Genomic DNA, 22,635 nt, shown 5'->3' with positions numbered 1-22,635 from the left:
GTGTAATTTTCTTTCTCTTCCCGAAACCCAGAACGCAAGAAGCGCGACGTCGGCAATAGATTCCGCAGTATAGCAGACCCCATGGCCAGCTTAGTCCATCCAAAATCAACAAGAATACCTGTCTGCTCCAAGCTAAGCTTGCTACTAGCTATTATTGATAGCTAATACAGCTAACGTATTATTACTGTTACTTTTACCCACACAAAGCGCTGATTTTTTCCTTCATGTTTTGGTGTTTTCTGGCTACTTCCTGGATAGTTCTGAAATGCTCAACGGGCATAGCAACAGTAACTAAGGGGGGCGGGACTTTGCGACAGGTCAATTTTGTCCTTAGCGATGCCCAACCAAGCTGGAGTTAACACAAGGATTCGAACCGGCGATCCCCATGTTGGTAGGCAACGGAATAGACCACTACACTACTCGGATGCCCCCAGGGTGGTAGCCTTTTTGTACAAAGTACCTAATCTGAAGGTACCGAAAAAAATGGGAGCGTGGCAGGACATACCTTTCTGCCAATTTTTCAAATGTTACACATACACCGTTTATATCAATCATTAACAACTCTAATGCCATTTCCATGCCAGTCCCGAAAAGCCAGGTCTGACACAGAGGGGCTACAAAGATGATTTGCAAAAATAGGAGATCGAAGTGAAGTGTTTTGTAACCCAAAATGTTTGCAAAACTGTACCCTGATCTTTAATGTATGGTTAACTACAGGATTTTCAAAAGAGCCACCGCTAAGTGGTAAAATGGCCAAGATTAAGGACGGGAGTTTCAATTTAAAAGATTCCAATTTTACCCAAACTGGAGCTTCTGCGCCATCCCTGACACACATTATATAATGTTTTTGACATTGCTAGCCAAATAATATTGAAGAAAGTGAGATATGGACATCATCCTAACTTTTTCAGCCTTTGCAGAAATGACTTACGAATATGTGGGGTTTTGCCGTCCCATATAAATCCAGTGAGGATTTGGTCCAATGATAAGAAATATTTTTTTTTAGGAATAAAAATGAGAATACTTTGGAACAAATAGAGAAATCTAGGAAAAATATTCATCTTAATTAGGTTAATTCAGCCAGCTAGTGATGGAGGGTAAGGAGCGCCAGCGGTGTATGTTCTGCTTTCACTGCTCGATTAGAGGTGTGAAATTTAATTTCAATAGCATATGAAAAGAGTGAGGTACAACCACCTCGAGATATTTAAAATGGGATGCCACTCTCTTGAATGGAAATGCTGTAGCCAGGATATTAAGGGCAACTGGGTTTACAGGATAAAGTTCACTTTTTTTGTCAGTTCTACTTGTAACCTGAGAACCTTCCAAATTGTTCCAGAATAGACAGGGCATGTGGTAGCGAAGATAATAGTTTGGCATTATATAAAAGGAGGTCATCAGCATAAAGAGATACTTTATGCAGGGTATCTCCTCGGGTTATCCCTTCTAAGGCCTGACACTGACGTAGAGAAGTAGCAAGTGGCTCGATGGCAAGCACGAAGAGCAGGGGACTCATAGGGCAATCCTATCTGGTGAATCTACGTAATGGGAAATATCTTGAATGTACACTACCGTTCAAAAGTTTGGGATGACCCAAACAATTTCGTGTTTTCCATGAAAAGTCACACTTATTCACCACCATATGTTGTGAAATGAATAGAAAATAGAGTCAAGACATTGACAAGGTTAGAAATAATGATTTGTATTTGAAATAAGATTTTTTTTACATCAAACTTTGCTTTCGTCAAAGAATCCTCCATTTGCAGCAATTACAGCATTGCAGACCTTTGGCATTCTAGCTGTTAATTTGTTGAGGTAATCTGGAGAAATTGCACCCCACGCTTCCAGAAGCAGCTCCCACAAGTTGGATTGGTTGGATGGGCACTTCTTTGAGCAGATTGAGTTTCTGGAGCATCACATTTGTGGGATCAATTAAACGCTCAAAATGGCCAGAAAAAGAGAACTTTCATCTGAAACTCGACAGTCTATTCTTGTTCTTAGAAATGAAGGCTATTCCATGCGAGAAATTGCTAAGAAATTGAAGATTTCCTACACCGGTGTGTACTACTCCCTTCAGAGGACAGCACAAACAGGCTCTAACAGGTACTATTTAATGAAGATGCCAGTTGGGGACCTGTGAGGCGTCTGTTTCTCAAACTAGAGACTCTAATGTACTTATCTTCTTGCTCAGTTGTGCAACGCGGCCTCCCACTTCTTTTTCTACTCTGGTTAGAGCCTGTTTGTGCTGTCCTCTGAAGGGAGTAGTACACACCGGTGTAGGAAATCTTCAATTTCTTAGCAATTTCTCGCATGGAATAGCCTTCATTTCTAAGAACAAGAATAGACTGTCGAGTTTCAGATGAAAGTTCTCTTTTTCTGGCCATTTTGAGCATTTAATTGACCCCACAAATGTGATGCTCCAGAAACTCAATCTGCTCAAAGAAGTGCCCATCCAACCAATCCAACTTGTGGGAGCTGCTTCTGGAAGCGTGGGGTGCAATTTCTCCAGATTACCTCAACAAATTGACAGCTAGAATGCCAAAGGTCTGCAATGCTGTAATTGCTGCAAATGGAGGATTCTTTGACGAAAGCAAAGTTTGATGTAAAAAAAATCTTATTTCAAATACAAATCATTATTTCTAACCTTGTCAATGTCTTGACTCTATTTTCTATTCATTTCACAACATATGGTGGTGAATAAGTGTGACTTTTCATGGAAAACACAAAATTGTTTGGGTGATCCCAAACTTTTGAACGGTAGTGTACATAAGTCATTCTTATGGACAGAAGCTAAGGGGGATGCGTACAATAGTTTAACCCATGATATATAGTCATTACCAAATCCAACATTTCTCATAGTCCTAAATTAATGTTCCCACTCCACCCGATCAAAAGCCTTCTCAGCATCTAGGAATCACAAGCTCAGGAACATTCAACCGAGTGTGAGTGTAGATAATATCAAAGAGCCTACGAATATTAAAGCAGGAATGCCTGTCTCTAATAAAGCCGGTTTGGTAAGGCAGTACCAGATCAGGAAGAACATTCTCTAGTCGCCTAGCAAGGGACTTAGCAAGGACTCTATAATCCACAATTAGAAGAGAAATTGGTCTATACGAGTCACACAGCAGAGGATCCTTGCCTTTTTTATGCAGGAGATAAACAGAGGCCTGATTCAGGGTTTCAGGGAGGTTCCCATTTGAAAAGGATTCAATAAGCATACACAATAATAATTGATATAACTCCTTTATGAATTTCTTAAAAAAACCCACTGGGAATTGATCTGGTCCTGGGGATTTACCAAATTGCACACTTTAGATGGCTTCTAAGACCTCCTCCAATGTCAAGGGGCTCTCAAGATCACCTTTCTGAGAGTCATTAAGGGTTGGTAAAATCAAATTTAAAAAAAAAGAAGAAGACAGATTTAGAAACATCATTGTCATATTCAGATGAATATAAATTAGCATAGAAAGCCGCAAAGGCATCATTAATCCCCTTGTGGTCAGTGGTCACAGAGTCCGAGGCGGTCTTAATTTGGGATATTTGGCACGAAGCTGCCATTTGGCGGGCTTGGTGAGAAAGACAACTGCCTGTTTTGTCATCGAATTTGTAAAATGTAAGCCTAGATTTTAATAGCAATTGTTCCGCTGTTGAGTAGATGGCAAATCAAATTCTTGCGCTTGGTATAATTCAGGGGAAGGAGTCAAGGCACAAGGGAACCCTTAGGGACTTCTAGGACTTCAGAGAAGGCCAAGCATATCAGCATTTTAAATGCTATATTTAAATTCTTTTCTTTAATAATAATTATCTCTTTTTATTCTAATTTCAGCCCTAGTTTCTATTAAGTTTGCTTCAGTAATGAAAGAGTTACTGTCCTGAAACCATGAAAATTGAGTTATCCAATCAGATTTTGTTGCTGTTGTCTCTTGGCAGAGATAGGGTTGGCTGGCTGGCTCCCTCATTGGTTAGGACTGCTAGATGTCCTTGTGCTTGTGTGTTTATTTAGAAAGTGAAAGTGAATCAGCCAATCATATTTTGCTGTTGTAGTGGGCGGGACAAAAAAAATATCACCCTAGGACTTCTAGAAGTCCAGACCTATCCAGATGAGGGCTCACTCATATAAAAGAAAGATGTGCGGTTGCTGAGGAGTCATTACTTTTGACTGACTGACTCTTTCACATTGGCCATCCAAATCTACTGGTTCACTTAAACCAATCGAACCGCACATCACTAACGTTAGTCTGTATCGGACAAGTGCGATGAAGCTTAGTTTCGTTAGAGAAATAAGTTAAAGACGAAGCATGGCTCCAGGGGGAGACGAGAGTGACGTTGTAGCTAGCTTGTTACATTACATTACAGTCATTTAGCCGACGCTTTTTTCCAAAACGACTTACAATAAGTGCATTTAACATAGGAAATCAGGAGAACTACTAGTCATCAGAGGTCATACGTGCATCTAAACAAGCATCTAAGAGCAAAACCAGTGCTAAAGTAAAAGTGCAAGAAAGAGATTTACTTTTTTTAAATGAGTGAATACAATAAGTGCTAAGAACAAGTAACAGGGTAGTAGTTCTTAAAGAGGTGAGTTTTCAACCTGCGCCGAAAGATGGGCAGCGACTCTGCTGTCCTAACATCAGTGGGGAGTTCATTCCACCACTGTGGGGCCAGGGCAGAAAAGACCCGTGACCGGGTCGATCGGCAGCAGGGGCCTCTGAGCGACGGGGCAACCAGGCGTCCCGAGGCAGCAGAGCGAAGTGGCCGGGCGGGGGTGTAGGGCTTGACCATGGCCTGGAGATAGGAAGGACCCGTTCCTTTCACTGCCATTTGGGTTAGCACCAGAGTCTTAAATTGGATGCAAGGAGCTACAGGGAGCCAGCGTAGGGACATGAGAAGAGGAGTTGTGTGGGAGAACTTAGGGCGGTTGAACGCCAGACGAGCCGCAGCTTTCTGAACAAGCTCCAGAGGTCTGATGGCCGATGCTGGGGCACCAGCAAGGAGGAAGTTGCTGTAGTGCAGCCGGGAGATGACCAGAGCCTGGATGAGCACCTGTGCTGTCTCCTCGGTGAGGAATGGGCGAATCCTCCTGATGTTATAGAAGAGAAATCTGCAGGAGCGAGCAACCGATGCAACATTTGCAGGAAACGACAGTTGGTCATCCAGGATCACACCCAGATTCCTCACAGTCCGAGTTGGCGTCACCACGGTGTTGTCAATGGTGATGACCAGGTCTCGGTGTGGGCAAACTTTCCCTGGGAGGAACATCAGCTCTGTCTTGTCCAGATTGAGCTTCAGGTGGTGTGTTGCCATCCACTCTGAGATGTCAGTCAAGCACGCAGCAATGTGTGTCTCTACTTGTGTGTCAGAGGGAGGAAAGGACAAGATCAGCTGGGTGTCATCGGCATAACAATGGTAAGAGAAGTCATGCGAGTGAATAACAGAACCCAGGGATGTCGTGTACAGGGAGAACAGGAGAGGACCCAGAACCGAACCTTGTGGAACACGTGTAGTCAGCCTGCGAGGCTCCGACACAGATCCCCTCCTTGTCACCTGGTAGGAGCGACCCATCAGGTAGGTTGAAAACATTGAGAGTACAGAGCCTGTGACACCCAGCACCACGAGGGTAGAGAGGAGGATCTGGTGGTTCACTGTGTCGAACACAGCTGACAGGTCCAGGAGTATCAGGACAGAGGAGAGAGTTTGCTCTCGCAGAGTGCTGCGATTCTGTCACTGCAAGGAGGGCCGTCTCTGTCAAGTGACCCACCCTGAACCCAGACTGGTTGCGGTTCAGGAGGTTGTTCTGGTGGAGGTACAAAGAAAGTTGGTTAAAGACAGCACGTTCGAAAGTTTTGGATAGAAAGGGTAGAAGGGAAACTGGTCTGTAGTTTTTGACATCAGAGGGGTTAAGTGATAGTTTCTTGAGAGGGGGGGGGGTGACTCTAGCAGTCTTGAAGGCAGATGGAAAGCATCCTGCCTGGAGGGAGGTGTTGATGAGGTGGGTTAGAAAGGGAAGGAGTTCAGGTGCTATAGACTGAAGAAGAGGGGAGGGGACCGGGTCAAGCGAGCATGTGGTGGGTCGACTGGATGTGATGAGGTTATGAACCTCGTCGGGGGAGTGGGGAGTGAGGTGGAATAGGATGGGACGTGGAGAGGTAAGGGAGGGTGCAGAGGGTGGGATAGTGCAAGCAGCACTAACCGGGTGGTGAGAAAAGGAGGATCTGATGTCGTTTACCTTCTTGTCAAAGAAGTTAGCGAAGTCATCAGGAAGAAGGGAGGAAGTAGGAGGAGGAGGTGGGGGTTGAAGAAGTGTAGAGAAGGTTTCAAGGAGTTTCTTAGGATTAGAGGCAGAGGATAGGATTTTAGAGCGATAGAGGGCAGCCTTAGCAGCAGAAAGGGAGGAGGAGAAAGTGGACAGAAGAGATTGAAAGTTGAGAAGGTTCTCTGGGAGTTTGCCTCTTCTCCATTTGCACTCTGCCACTCTCAGGCTCCGTCTGTCAGTACGTACTGAGTCGGTCAGCCAAGGGGCAGATGGAGTTGGGCGTGCAGGGCTGGAGGTGAGGGGACAGAGATTGTCCAGAGGAGAGGAGAGGGTAGAGAGAAGAAGATCAGTATCAGTGTCAGGGGGTAGGAGAGAGAAAGATTCAGGTGTAGGGAGGATAGAGGTAACAGGAAGAAAGATCAGCGGCGGATAGAGAGCAGAGGTGTCTACGAGTGGAAACCATGTGGATAGGGGAAGGAGCTGAGGAGGGTGAAGAGAGAGAGAGAGAGTAGGACATGAAATAGTGGTCAGAGAGCTGGAGGGGAGTAACAGAGAGATTGGAAATAGGAGTGTCTAGTAAAGATAAGGTCCAGCTGGTTGCCGGCCTTGTGGGTAGGACGAGAAGGTGAGAGATGAAGGTCAAAGGAGGAGAGGAAAGAGAGAAGAGGATCTAGCTTGTTAGTGTGGATGTTGAAGTCACCGAGAAGGATAAGTGCAGAGTCATCAACAGGGAAGTGTGAGAGAAGTGTGTCAAGCTCCTCCAGAAACTCACCAAGGGGCCCCCTTGGTGATGGTGGTTAGTGTAACCCTTCTCAAGACGTGCTTTCGTGGAAAGCAACAAGTGATTGGAAATGGAAGGCCAACTCTCGCTCTTGTCTCGCCTATGCTTCATCACCTCACCTGTCTGGTGTTGACCATCCCCGTACCCTCCTCTTCAGCTGAACGGTCTTTCTCGGCCCTGAAGCGCATCAAGACGCACACCAGAAACAGAACGGGGCAGGAACGACTGGGAGCTTTGGCACTGAGGTCCATAGAAAAAGGCCTTCTGATGGAACTTAAATCCAAGAACAAACTGCATGATGCTGCCATGCCCACTTCACAAAGAAGGACAGACGGATTGACTTTATATTTAAGTAGCCTAATAAGGTCAGCTGCCTAATGTTATTTTACTCCAAATCAAAGTTGGCGTATTCATTTTACATATTGTGATGGCACTTCATAACTGGTTAATACCACACTTTGCTCATGTAAGGTTAGGCCTACTATACTCAATATTATGGCGTAAGGTTTGGCATATTTTGCGTATGATTGTATTGCGACTTCGCTCATGGCATATTCTGCATGTGAAGGTTGATTTTATCATTATTTCTATTCTTTGCTCATGAGTTGCTTTGACTTGGTGTGGTCAGTTTGTAAAGAAGAGGTGTTATGATGCTGCATGCCAGCGCTGTCCATGGTGATGTTGTAGGCCAGAAGCGGGAGCCATGTCATGTGACTTTTCATTGTTTTCCAAGTATGAAGAGACACAAAGGCTATTTGATATCCAATGGATTTAATTTTGGTGGATCTTGAGGCACTGAGTTACTGGTGGTGTGTGTGTGTGTGTGTGTGTGTGTAGGTGAGCTGTGTGTGTTGGAGATTTTCACCTGTGGTGCTGCGATGGGTGCACTTTGTGTGTGTGTGTGTGTGTGTGTGTGTGTGTGTGTGTGTGTGTGTGTGGCACCACCATCTGCACTCCAGAGGTCAGAAAATCTATATTCTGGCCTGTTCTGCTTGTGCATGTCCTGCCTGATGTTTCTTTGTGTGCAGAAGACCCCATTTGTGAAATTACCACAGATACTACTTGTTGTAAGAGGACAGTAAAGATAACGTTCAGTAAGCAACCCATACTACCTGAAAAGGTCTATGTGATTTGTGGTGATCAGGCTTATAGCTGTTTCCTGAAGGAAACCCATAGTCAGTGCTGCTTTGCATTTCTGGTACCCTTAATCAGACAGGTGTCTGCATCAGAATCATCATCACTCCATCACAAAGCTAAACGTGCCTTATTAACAGCTCAGCGCATTTGGCATATTGATACCCTCGTATGGTATATATGCAGCTCAGGAGGAGATCAAGTCACTCTCTACTGTGTTAGAATGTCACATGAACATCTCTACAGCTGCTGTCACAGCCACGGCGAGACACTTAGAAGATGTTGGCCACGTAGCAACTGAAAATAGGATGGTGCTGGATCTTCTGTTAGTCTCACAGGGTGGTGTATGTAAGGTGATCGCCACTGAATGCTGTGCATGTATTACTATCTGAAATATCAGAATTGAAACATGATTCTGAACAAGGGGTAAAAGATTTACATACTGTTCATGGGTGAGACCCTTTGTCAGGAGTGTTTGGCCGCTTGGCCTCTGTGGGTGCATCATTCATTCGTACACTGACTGTGGGTATTCTTCTGTTTTTCGTCATTGCTTTTGTCATTACTTGTATGGTTTGGTGATCCACAAATATTGTGTTAAGACTGTACTTAATGCTGTACAAGTTCAATATTGTCCTGATCCCTGGGTTCCACTACATGATCGTGATGATGATGATGATGATGACTATAATAAGGATTATAGCAAGTGTCTATAGTCATGGAGTAGTTCCCCCAGATCTCTTCCTTTACATGGAGTTATTGGTTTCTTTACTTTCCTTTTGTTAACACTTAGTTAATGTGTAACCAGTCTACATGTGTGATATGAATACATCTCTCATTTATTGTTTCATCATTTAATCATTGTTTAATGTCACTTATGTTAACACTTAGTTAACGTGTAACCAGTCTGTCTACATGTGTGATGTGAATACATCTCTCATTTATTGTTTCATCATTTACTCATTGTTTGTTGTTACTGGGGACTAAGTTGTGTTTTAGATGAATTTTGAGCATTCACACACGTTTTTCCCAAATGTCAACACTGGGTTTTTCTTGTGACATGGCTTCTCAGATTAGTGTAGGTAACCTCTTGAGTCTTTCACTCATTTGTAGTCCAGAGTGAGGTGAGATATTTGGCTCGAGAGGACATGGAATAGTTGTGACTTCTGTCTGACTACTGAGTTTATATGGAGTGTATTGATGTAAACCTGATGCATCTCAGTTGGCTTACAACTGACAGACAGGACTGAGAGTCATTCTGTGTGAGGTAAGATGTTCCCCAGGATTTATAACCATTGTAATGTTTCCTTTGATACTTTATCTAGACGATTTGTTGTGGATTAAAAGTAATCAGAAGAGGGATTGTGAGGGCAGTTCATATATGCATGTATGTTACTTACTTTTACTATTTGACCACAGACCAGCTATGCTATGGTTACCTTGTCTGAACAGATGACTGGGGGCTCATGTGTAGCAGGACAAGTGGGCGGGGGGTTCAAAAGTGCTTTTTCTTCTGCCAAACGGTAAGGGATAACAGAGGGAGGTATGAAAGCTATTTGAGAGTGACAGCAAGTGGTCCTGGAGGGTCCTGGCAGGAGGTGAGGACAAAGGGAGATGACCTCTTGGAACAACACAGCAGTTGTTTTGCCCACCAGGGTGGCATGTCACCAACACATATAATCTCCATCAAGACAGGATGATGAGACTCTGGGTACACACCAGTGTGTACTGATGTGTGTGTAACATCCTCATCCTCCTCAACCTGAGTGCAGCCTTCAATACTGTGAGGCACAACATCCTGCTCACCAGATTGAAAGATGTCAGTATTGAAGGCACCGTACTCAGCTGGCTCCAGTCCTACCTCTCCAACAGGTCACACTTCATCTCACTTCACAACCACTCCTCTGTTCCATCCACAGTCACACAAGGTGTTCCCCAAGGTTCTGTACTCGGCCCACTCCTTTTCATCATCTACATCCTCCCTCTTGGTCAGATTCTCCGCCATTACAACTTGGACTTCCACTGTTATGCTGATGACACCCAGATATACCACAGCACCAAATCTCACAATCTACCCCTCTCTCACATCAACTCCTGTCTGTTTGCAATTAAAGTCTGGATGCAGCAAAACCTTCTCACACTCAACAGTGACAAAACCGAACTCCTCTTCATTGGCTCCAAGTCCACTCTCAGCCAAATCAACAACCTTGTACTCACCATCGACGGCACTACTGTCTCCCCTTCCTCCCAGGCTTGTGGTGTGATCCTTGATCCCACCCTCTCCCTTGAGCCACATATCCACCAAATGGTCAAATCCTCCTTCTACCACCTTCGCAACATTGCAAAAATAAGGTTCTCTCTCACACGCCCTGCTGCTGAGATACTGATCCATGCCTTCATCTCCTCCTGCCTTGATTACTGTAACTCAATCCTCTATGGCATCAGTGCTAGCTCTATCGAAAGACTCCAATTGGTGGAGAACGCATTCACCCGACTTTTAACTTTCACCAAATCCTGTCACCACATCACCCCAGTCCTAAAAGACCTCCACTGGCTACCCATCTCCCACCGGATCAATTACAAAATCCTGGTTCTTACTTATAAAGCCCTTCACAAACTGGCTCCCCCATACCTCACCGATATCCTCTCCCCCTACCAACCCTCTCGGTCCCTCAGATCCATCTCAGCCTCCCTTCTCTCTACCCCCAGGTCCAACCTCCGCGGCTTTGGTGACCGAGCCTTCTCCAGAGCAGCTCCCAGGCTCTGGAACTCACTTCCCCAAATCATTAGAGACTCAGAATCCCTCCCACTCTTCCAATCCTGTCTCAAGACACACCTTTTCTCCATTGCCTTCTTGTGGCCCCCCCCCCCGTCCGCTCATCCACCCCTGGTCTGGAGTAGGCTGGAGACTGAGCGCCCAACCTGCCCCCTCCCTCAACTCCCTCCCCAACTCCCTCCCCAAGTGCATCGGACACTGCTGCGGGCTGCCCACATTCAGGTCATTGGTTGGGACTCACCTCTTCAGACTTCATCTGTGATTTATGTGATTTATGATGTTTGTTTTTCTTTCCCTTTTGTATCTGTCCAAGTCAGAGAGTACTGCTGGCGTCGTGTGTGGCTGCCACTTCTCCCTCTCGTAGCCCCCCCCTTCCCATCCACCCCTGTATGTCTTTGTTATGTTTATCTGTCGTCTTGTTTCACCCCGTTTACTGTAAAGTGACTTTGAGTATTAGAAAAGTGCTATATAAGATTGATTTATTATTATTATTATTATTATTATTATTATTACTGCTGCATGGTATAAAGATGGTGGGCTCTGAGATCAGGACACGCACCAGCATCTGAGCTGTGCATCTGTTCACTCAACATATATTAAAATCATGTGACAATACTGTAAGAGACTTCTGTCTCGCCCCTCATTTAATGTCAGAATGGAATTAAATAATTGCCCCGACAGTAACTAATATGGGTTAACCAATATCCAAACCGTTACTCAGAGAATAAACCCCCTACTTCCCCTGATCCAATATGTAAATTCTTATGCCAGATGAGATGAGATGAGATGAGATTATGGCATATATATCCTTCAATTTCTGAGTCACTATGAACCAACAAAATACCAAAGCATAGTTTGAGGCTCTGAAAAAAAAATTAAAAAATCACATTCAAATTGTTAAATGCCAGATCCTGGGCTGTCATTCTTATTTTATAAAGGTGACCATGAGGAGAGCTGACATGAACCGGGTTCATCACAATACTAGAAAATATATTAAAGCACTCACTTGACCCCGGCAGAGAAGCTTGCCACAGGGAAAAACAGGCCATCAAAGTTGAAGTTCTCGAACATGCCCTGAACCGGCTGGCCGTTGATCCTGAAGGAGATGCTGGGAGCGCTCAGATCCAGGCAGCAGCTAACCACATCCTCCATCTTTAGTAGGTGCTGGTTAGGTGAGCTGACTGTTCTGGCAACGCAGCCTTCACAGGATGGAAGAAAGAATGTGATAAGGCAGGGAAAGATGTAAAGCAAGCTCAACGTTATTCAACCAGGAAGGTGAATTGAGAATCCATTGTGCTGTAACCACTTCTCAGAGCTCATAGTCCAGTTCCTGAATGAAGGGAACCTCAGACTTATTTTTTCTGGAAGGAATTAAAACATATGAACAAAAGCTATCACATCCCAACATAAGAACACCTGCAAACCTACAAAAATACACGTATACACACAGGCTGACACACTTGTGCGATATCTCACCTAGCTGCACATGATGTTCACTTTAGTGCACTGAGAAAGTCAGGCCCTGGGATGAAGCAATATGGTAATAAGGTCAATGAGACGGATGCAGGTATCTCTCCCTACATCAACTATTTCTAAATAACATCCATCTGTACATTGAAAAAAAAACAGGGTAAGGCTTTAGTTTATAGCCCACTACTTATGGTGTGACAAACAAGCAAATTATATAAGCATTCTTCCAAGCTTAGAGGATTCTGGTGATCCTCTTAGGGGTAGTGTCTTTACAGCCTTGTGGTCCCTTAAATGAGCATATCTAATCTGTTCAATCCACAACACACAGCCTAGATATTTATTCTGTGTTTCAACAATATACCAACAAACTAATTAAATAATTAAATCTCACATGTGCCGCATGCATAGTCTGCTGTTGGTGTGGGTCTACAAAAGAGGCTACATTCATGACCAGGAGAACCAAATTCAAAGCATTTTCTTAAGAAGTGGGTTTGAAATAGCAACTCATGTATATGACATGTGTTTGCCAACCATGGGTTGGGGGGTCCATTAAAGCAGTAGGTGGGCTTGGGTGGCTCCAGCTTACCCATACGTCACTACTATGTATATAACACTCTAACCATTCACACAATTATTCTCAAAGACTCTCACCCTCACCTGACCACAGATGCAGTCCATCAAAGCCATAGGAGTAGAGGTCATCCCCCACCCCATTACCCCCCCATCCCTCGCCTCCACCTGGGTAGGGGGCGTAACCCTCTGTGCTGGCCCAGCCCACTCTCAGGTGAGTTGCCTCTGCTGTGATAAATGGCACCGCCTGGTCCACAATGAGCTCGTAGTACCACTTCTTGTACTGGGCAGAGCCATCACCTACACCCAGGAAGATATTGGGACGCATGCTTGTGAGGAGAGAAGGGGATGAGAAAGGGGAAGAAAAGATGAGGAAAAATAAACTGATTATTTTTGGTTGCAGGTGAATTTATTTGATTTTGGAATTGAAGATTATTCTACCATCGCTCTCAATAAACGTTTCAGTTGGTTGAGCAGGACAACAAATGAGTGGCAGGATGGACATGATCTGTCACATGCTGGAACCTTTGCTGAAATCCATGAGGTGTACCTTTCTTTTCTTGAAGTGAAATTAGAGTTGGCTAAGCTTTTAAAATGCAGGTGAGTAGACTTTGTATGAATATTACATGAAATGGTGACCTTTGATCTTCAGTCAATTTCTTTTTAGAAGAAGACTCACAAGTTTTAATTGCTGTTGGGATTCATTGGAATTTACTGTTCCTTCCCAAAGAATGAAATTATTATTAATGGACATTGAACAAGGATCAATTGAAAATCCTTCTGTGCGTTTGCTCCAAAGTGTGCTATTATTATATGAGAGTAAAACGTACTTTTACAAAATGAGAGTAAATATGAGCCTGCTAAACTGTAAAAGGCTGAAGGTACCTTGTGACACTGGGCCCTATTTTCCTACAGGCACGCAGTGCAAAATATGAATTTGTGCTGGTGACGTAGCATCTTCCTGAGGCACAGTCATGTTGTCTTTTGTGCACTGTGCTCACTGGTATTGTGGTGACTCACTGAGAAGAGGCGTGGTAGGAAGTGTGTCATTGAAAATGCAATGGCACACTGCAGTTTTGGTGTCAAGAATGACCACAGTTTCTGTTGTCTACCTCCGCCTGCTCCTATAAGGTTTAATTAATAGTTAACTACCAGGGATACAGTTATCCACCTGTGTTAATGAGAAGAAGGCCAAGACGGGTCGATTTGTTCTTGACCGTTCAAACCTCACTAGAAAGAAGACACAAGATGCCAAACACATTTGGGCCTTGGCCCACTTGTTTTTTAGCTTTTATCTTTTCCTTTCTTTTAAGCCGTGATTAAAACCCATTTGTTCACAGGTTTTACCTGGGACCAACAGGACTACACAGGTAACAACAATAAATAAATAAATGAACTTGTGAACAACTTGGAGTCATGGTGCCGAGTCGTGTAAGGTACAAAACTTACTGTTGTGGAGGATGAAAGAAAAGAAACAAGATCAATTCTCCTTTTGACCACACAGCCGTGGGGTCGTTTATTTCCAAACTCAAACTTCAAGTCAACAGCTTTTTATCATCAAAAGCACACCCTCAAGTCCACCCACAATCCCCCTGCTAACCCCTGAACCCACTGTCTTAAAGGGACCGTCTCTTCCACATGGTAAATATATAACCAGCAAGTAGGTCATCCTGATGTATGTTAACTAGTTCCTCACCTGGATATATGCTAATTAGTTCCTCATCCTGATGTATGCTAATTAGTTCCTCATCCTGAAGTATGTTAAGTAGTTCCTCATCCTGATGTATTCTAACGAGTTCCTCATCTTGATGTACGCTAATTAGTTCCTCAGCCTGCTGTATGCTAACTAGTTCCTCATCCTGATGTATACTAATTAGTTCCTCATCCTGATGCATGCTAATTAGTTCCTTATCCTGATGTATGTTAAGTAGTTCCTCATCCTGATGTATTCTAACGAGTTCCTCATCTTGATGTACGCTAATTAGTTCCTCAGCCTGCTGTATGCTAACTAGTTCCTCATCCTGATGTATACTAATTAGTTCCTCATCCTGATGCATGCTAATTAGTTCCTTATCCTGATGTATGTTAAGTAGTTCCTCATCCTGATGTATGCTAATTAGTTCCTCATCTTGATGCATGCTAATTAGTTCCTCATCCTGCTGTATGCTAACTAGTTACTCATCCTGATGTATACTAATTAGTTCCTCAACCTGATGTATGCTAACTAGTTCCTCATCCTGATGTATGCTAATTATTTCCTCATCCTGATGTATGCAAACTAGTTTCTCATCCTGTTGTATGCTAACTAGTTCCTCATCCTGGTGTATGCTAATTAGTGCCTCATCCTGATGTATGCTAACTAGTTCCTCATCCTGCTGTATGCTAACTAGTTCCTCATCCGGATATATGCTAATTAGTTACTCATCCTGATGTATGCTAATTAGTCGGTTCACTCATTATGCTGTTGTTAAGTCCATAGAGCAAAGCTCAGCATATATACTATATGGAAGAAGTGTGTGAAATCTGTGGCGCTTTACTGAAAACACTACGACAAAAAGAAATGTCTTGATCTGCACATAGAATAATAAAAGTCTTGGCAGCTATATTTTTAGAATCAGTTGGTTGCATTTAAAAAACACATGTTGTTAAAATTATTCTCTATTTTTCTTAAATACACAAGTGTTGTTCACAGCTGTGTTTTGGGAGAGAGAGAGAAGATGGATAGATCTCAGCTTTTACCCTGCTGCCTCTGTCTCCATGACTGAAAACTGTAGGTTATATCGCATTTGGTTTTATCAAGCTGGCTCAACACAGTTATTTAGGAATGTGATGTCCAACCACTTGTTCATTACTTATTATTAGGTGGCATCATTGGCCTATAAACTATCAAGTTTTTTGTTTGTTTTTAAATGGTACAAGTTGTACCATTAAATATCATATATGTGAATTGTGTGCTGTTGTTTCTAACTGACAATTTATTCAAACAAATGTAGTTTAAAATGTTCCAGGCGATGCTGGATTTCCTACACAGTCATCAGTTTCCTCATGAGAGAAACTTTTTTGGGTGGGACCTCCTCACTGCTTCCATCACCATACTGACACTGACTCCTTTTAAAGGGCAGGAAAACAGGAGATCCGATTGGTTCATTCACCTGCCTGACCACACCTGCTGATAGCATATTCCTTCCTGTTCCGAAATACACCTGCGGCACACCTCCACCACAAACATACCAGAAGTGTGCTCACCACACCCCGAGTGCGCCACACTATTTTAACTTTCTTATATACATAAAGCAAGAGTGTATGTTTGTATGTTCGCTTAAAACTCCAGAAATACCAATTGTAGAACAGAAAGAAAGGTATCTTTAGAATCAGCACTTTCGAAGGATTGCACAGTTCGAAAAATATTTCAAAAACCAAGTAAAACATTTGATTTATTTGCGAAAGTGAATGTTGTAGCAAGCGCTAGCTCTTTCTGGTCATCTAAGCCTCGCTCTTCTTCTCTCTCGATTACCCAGGTGTACTATACCTTACGAACCACAGCGACACCTACAGGACAATGATATATAGCTTTCTTATTTATGTCATCTCTCTCTCTCTTTCTCTCTCTCTCTCTCTCTCTCTCTCTCTCTCTCTCTCTATATATATATATATAAAGCAAAAATGTATGTTTGTATGTTTGCTTAAAACTCCAGAAATACTCATTGTAGAACAAAAACAAAGGTATCTTTAGAATCAGCACTTTCCGAGGATTGCACAGTTCGAAAAATGTTTCAAAAATCAAGTAAAACAATTTATTTATTTGCGGAATTTTGGTTTATTTTTTGGCAAAATGTGGCATCTTTTTGATATTCAACGCCATACGTTGTTATGTCATATCAATCAAAGGAATGTTTCAGCCTCGATGCCAGGGTTATTAGTGCAGATCGTCACCCTGGATTCAAGGTTGCATTAGTGAGAGTGGTGAGCACTCAACTTACTTATCACAAAGCCAGTGACAATTTTTTATTGCCACAAGACACGCAACGTGGTTTACCCTGAGGCGCTTGAACCGCGTTTATTCGACATTCGTTTATCACATCTATCATATCATAAATTATCCTATATTTCATCATCAATTATATTGTAAAAATCAGATTGTGTTGATTCTTTTGGTGAGAAACTTTTCCCCGGGCAACGCCGGGTACCTCTGCTAGTAAATATTTAACAACTTAAATATATATTAACTTGAATAAATATTGACTTAAATGTATATTAACTTAAATGTATATTAAATATATAATGACTTGAATATATATTAACTTGAATATATAATGTAAATGTAAATTAACTTGAATATATATTAAATATATATATAAACTTAAATATATATTGTCTTGAATATATACTAACAAATATAAATTTAATATATATGAACTTGAATATATATGAACTTAAATATATATTAACTTGACTGCATTTTGCACTGCAGATCTCATGAAAATAGGGCCCATTGTTTTTGTGTGTGTCAGCGCTTGTGTATGAGTGTGTGTGTGTGTGTGTGTGTGTGTGTGTGTGTGTGTTTGTGATAAAAAACAAAAGTGAAGAGTGTGTGTGTGTACCTGCTGACTTGGTTGATGAGTCGAGTCTGCAGTAACAGGTCCCTTCCAGACAGCAGGTTGTCACAAATTAGATGCTGGTTGGAGCGCACCGCCACACCATGACACACACACAGCGAACACAGAACGTCCAGTACCTGATGAAAAACATGTGCATACACACAAAATGACACAAACATCATAACATATCACTGTTGGATACATCACTTAAGGAAGATGTGTCTCACAAACAATGACATGTATGCAGAAGCAGCCAGCATGCCTTGCTGCAGGAAACGTTTTAGTTACATAACACATTAATAGTCCCCACAGGGAAAGGGCTTCATCACGAAAAGGGGGCAAACTTGAAATAATTTTTGTGCTGTGATTTAAAGTTGTATATTGCTCTTCTAAACTTTTGTTGTGATGCATATTATATGCACTGATCAGCCAAAACATTAAAACCACTAACAGGTCAGTGAATAATTCAATTCAATTCAATTCATAACAGTGATTATCTCCATACAGTGGTATCTGTCAAGGGGTGGGATATATCAGGCAGCAAGTGAACAGTCAGTTCTTGAAGTTGATGTGTTGAAAGCAGGAAAAATTAGCAAGGGTAAGGATCTGAGTGACTTTGACAAGGGCCAAATTGTGATGGCTAGATGACTGGGTCAGCGCACCTCCAAACTGGCAGGTCTTGTGGGGTGTTTCTGGTATGCAGTGGTAAGGACCTACCAAAAGTGGTCCAAGGAAGGACAACCGGTGAACTGGCAACATGGGTGCCCAAGACTCATTGATGCACGTGTGGAGTGAAGGCTAGCCCATCTGGTCTGATCCCACAGAAGAACTACTGTAGCTCAAACTGCTGAAACAGTTCATACTGGCTATGACAGACGGGTGTCAGAACACACAGTGCATCACAGTTTGCTGTGTATGGAGCTGTGAAGCTGCAGACCGGTCAGAGTGCCCATGCTGATCCGTCCACTGTCGAAAGTGTCTACATGGGCACATGGGTGTCAGAACTGGACTGTGGAGCAATGGAAGAAGGTGTCCTGGTCTGATGAATCACATGTTCTTTTGCATCATGTGGACAACCGGGTGTGTGTGTTCTGTTTACCGGGAGAAGAGATGGCACCAGGATGCACTATGGGAAGAAGGCAAGTTGGAGGAAGCAGTGTAATGCTCTGGGCAATGCTCTGCTGAGAAACCTTGGGTCCTGGCATTCTTCCATCCATCCATTATCCAATCTGCTTGTCTGAATTCGGGTCGCGGGATTGGGTCCTAGCATTCTTGCGGATGTTAATTGACATGTACCACCTAGCGACACATTGTTGCTGACCAAGTACACTCCTTCATGACAACAGTATTCCCTGATGGCAGTGGTCTCTCTCAACAAGATAATGTGCCTTACCACACTGCAAAAATTGTTCAGGAATTGTTTGAGGAACATGACGAATAGTTCAAGGTGCTGCCTTGGCCTCCTAATTCCCATGACCTCAATCTGATTGAGCATCTGTGGGACGTGCTGGAAACACAAGCCCAATCTATGGAGGCCCCACCTCCCAACTTACAGGACTTAAAGGATCTGCTGCTAATGTTTTGGTGCCGGATACCACAGGACACATTTAGAGGTCTTGTGGAGTCCATGCCTCGATGGGTCAGGGCTGTTTTGGTGGCACGAGGGAGAACTACACAGTATGAAGCGGGTGGTTTTAATGTTTTGGCTGATCAGTATACGTACATATCAATCAGCCACACACATACTATATAAACTTAGCACAAAAAGTAAGGAAATGTATGTTTGGTAGATTATTTCTTTGTTGTAACAGTGCTTCTTGGCAATAAGTCTTATATCAGGCACCTGATTGTCAGCACCTGGGGTACCAGAAGCTCAAAACAAGAGTCAATAGCAGCAGCAAAATAAACTGTTTGGCATTGGCAGAGAAGATTTGGCAAATTTTTCATTGGCCCAACCCACATACTCAGCTCTGCTGCTCATCCCACAAAGGCATGTTCCTTACAAATGTGGCGCCATTTAAAAGAGAAATAAACAGGCTTTCCAACGGTATAAGATTTATTGCCAAGAAGCATTTTTACAACAAAGAAATAATCTACCAAACACACATTTCCTTACTTTTTGTGGTAAGTATATAGGTACATATGTACATATGTATATATATATATATAGAGAGAGAGAGAGAGAGAGAGAGAGAGAGAGAGAGAGAGAGAGAGAGAGAGAGCACAGCATCAACATGTAACACAGTAAGAAGGAAAGAAGGTGAAAGAAATAAGCAGATAAGGAGGTAGTTGAGAAAATAATGGTTGCCTGTACCTTGTAGTTGCGTCCATGTTTATCCAGCAGAGATATGATGGATTTGATGTGTCCCTCTTTAATAAGGTTAAGAGCTTCAGGACTCTCCACCAGGACACAATGAAGCACTTCTAGTATACCTAAAATCAGCAAGTTTTATTCAGGCACTTCTAGTACACCTAAAAACATCAAGTTTTATTAAGGCACTTCTAGTACACCTAAAAACATCAAGTTTTATTCAGGCAAGTTTATTCATTAGGGGGCGCCACAGCGGATCATCCGTTTCAATCTCTTCCTGTCCTCTCCATCTTCCTCTGTCACACCAGCCACCTGCATGCCCTCCCTCACCACATCCATAACCCTCCTCTTTGGCCTTCCTCTTTTCCTCTTCCCTGGCAGCTCCATATTCAGCATCCTTCTCCCAATATACCCAGCATCTCTCCTCCACACATGTCCAAAGTCCAAGCCATCAGTCAACATGTTTCACTAGTCATGACTCTTTTAAGAAAGACAAAGCCACCTCGTTGCCAACCTAAGGCATAACACGGTAATCTGCCTCACATCTCGATCCACCTGGCCTCGGATACAACAGCCTACGTAAACAAACAAAATGCATGGTTCTGACAGCCTTCACTTCAGTACCAAGGAGAGCACACGTTCACATCACCACACACTGCACGCGCACAGCCATCATTTAAAACATTAATTACAACAGCATTAATTACAATAGTCCCCAATGCGAAAATTAGGCAGCCAGACAGACAGAGCACAGCACTGAGGCGGCATATTGACAACACCAAACTTCAGTCTCTCTTTTCTCTCACACGCTGCGAAATGCAAACAAAACCTTTATTCACCAAGCGGGCTGCCCATAGCTGGTTAAACTCCAAAGCGTTTATAAAAAGTCATCCATTAACTCCAAACAATGAACTACATACAAGTTAATGTCCAGTTTTTTATTGTTGTTTAGTATAAAAGTTTCATTTTTCTGTCTTTCATATGGGCAAACCTGCCAAACTCTGTCGATCTCGATATCCCGTTGAGTGCAGAGGAGAGTTAGGTTGGAGAGTCAGGCCTTGTTCATGCACGAACGTAAATAACTCTTGGTGAGTTTTACAACGCTTGATCAGTTTTACAACCCTTGATGAGTTTTATAATGCTTGATGAGTTTTAGTCGGCTGAAACTCCTTTCAGCACTGGCACTGGTAACAGGGATTGTCTTGCATATTCTGCGGAGTATTGTAAGTTGCGGGTATGCATTGGAAATGAGAAAAGGTAGGACTGCATCCGTGTCAAGGGCCATGGGCAACTCCGAGTACATGGTGCGAAGGGAGAGAAACTCGTCGACTGCTCCATCTGGATCAGATACATCACCACAGTAAAACCTTGTGAGAGCCTGCATCTTTTTTTTTTCCTGCACCAGGAAGCAAATAGCGTTTGGGGTCGAGCACGGAAACAAGTGAGGCGACCTGTCTAAAGTCTGCAAATGTAGTCTTGAATTTCTCCAAAGAAATAACCAGGATATAATTCAGTCTTAAAGCGACCTCTTGTGTCTTGGATTGGCTCATCCTCTGCGTTTTCCTCAAAATATCGTTTCTTCTTTCGGGCACTTTCTTCTTGAAACTCCGCGGTCTCGTTGCTCTCCTCTGCCATCTGTTTCGCTGTGCCACTATGGCATCAAACAAAGGCTTCATCTGTCCGTAGTTCCCTTATCTGAGCTACGCAAGTGTCGATTAGCTCAACAGCCGTGTTTGTATCTATATAATCTTTCTGTAAGTAGTGAGACAAAATGTGTGTCTTTTTTAACATGTTATTCCAAAACAGGAGCATTACCTTTATTCGAAAGAGCTCATTTTTGAGAGAAGGTCTTGTGCCTCGGATGCTGCTTTCGGTGATGTATGGCTGTGATGCTGGATTCTGTCCAGTGCCTTCAGAGTTGCAGGGAGACTGAATAACGGCCTCCATAGCCTGTTTCCTCGAGGCCCACCTGGTGTCCGACAGGGTTTTAAGAGTAAGAGCTGTTCTGTTTAATTTCGTATTGTCTTGTTCCTCTTCTAATATCCTAAACCTTGGGAGGCTTGAGGTCAAAAAACAATAAAGGCTCTGAAGAGTGCCGAAAAATAGTTTTGCACTGTTGGAGGAACACGCAGCATCCAGTAATATCAAATTCAAGTTGTGTGTGCAACAATGTAGGTAGAATGCTAGTTTTCTGTAACTCTGGCTTGCAGCCCCAAAATGTGCCCAGACATATTTCGTGCACTGTCATAGGCCTGGCCTCTCAAAAAAGTGACATTAAGCCCAAGACCATTGAGCTCGCCAATCAAAATACAGTAGAGAATTCGGGGGACAGCGCAACCACAGGAACTGCCGCGGCCGGGAAGCGAACCCGTATCGCCCGCACCGCAGGAGACATCGCTAACCGCTCAACTAAAGGGTCAAATTCACCAACAAGCGGCCACAGCGTGTCTACTTATCCATGCACGTTACAATATTGTAGCGAATTCGAGGGGGGGGGGTAGCACGGGACGCGAACCCGTGGTTCCCACACCGCAAGCGACTACGTTAACCAGTCGACTAAAGGGTCCAACCCATCAGCCAAGGGCTACGAGCCTATTCATCCGTGATCGTTACAATATTATAAAACGCTTCAGCGCTGCTGTCAGGCAATTCATCAAATTTCACGAAGCGCTCTGGTGTGTCGTCCTTTTCTGTGACATACCGCAGTGACAAAGACAACTGGTCTATTCTTGCTACACCAACGGTCGA

The 22,635-nt window shown here is 43.3% G+C and overlaps 1 protein-coding gene across 1 annotated transcript in view; it reads right to left on the bottom strand.

The window, feature by feature from the left end:
• ryr2a (ryanodine receptor 2a (cardiac)) overlaps window positions 1-22,635 on the bottom strand; it is a 1,161,183-nt gene that overhangs the window by 974,988 nt on the left and 163,560 nt on the right. Inside the window, 4 exon segments of the mRNA XM_056296806.1 lie at window positions 11,945-12,137; window positions 13,066-13,307; window positions 17,580-17,713; window positions 19,891-20,009. Of these exon segments, the coding sequence (XP_056152781.1) occupies window positions 11,945-12,137; window positions 13,066-13,307; window positions 17,580-17,713; window positions 19,891-20,009 (688 nt within the window).

The sequence above is a fragment of the Lampris incognitus genome, chromosome 17 (genome assembly GCF_029633865.1).
Source record: "Lampris incognitus isolate fLamInc1 chromosome 17, fLamInc1.hap2, whole genome shotgun sequence".
NCBI lineage: Eukaryota > Metazoa > Chordata > Actinopteri > Lampriformes > Lampridae > Lampris > Lampris incognitus.
This window is presented reverse-complemented; position numbering and strand designations above follow the sequence as displayed.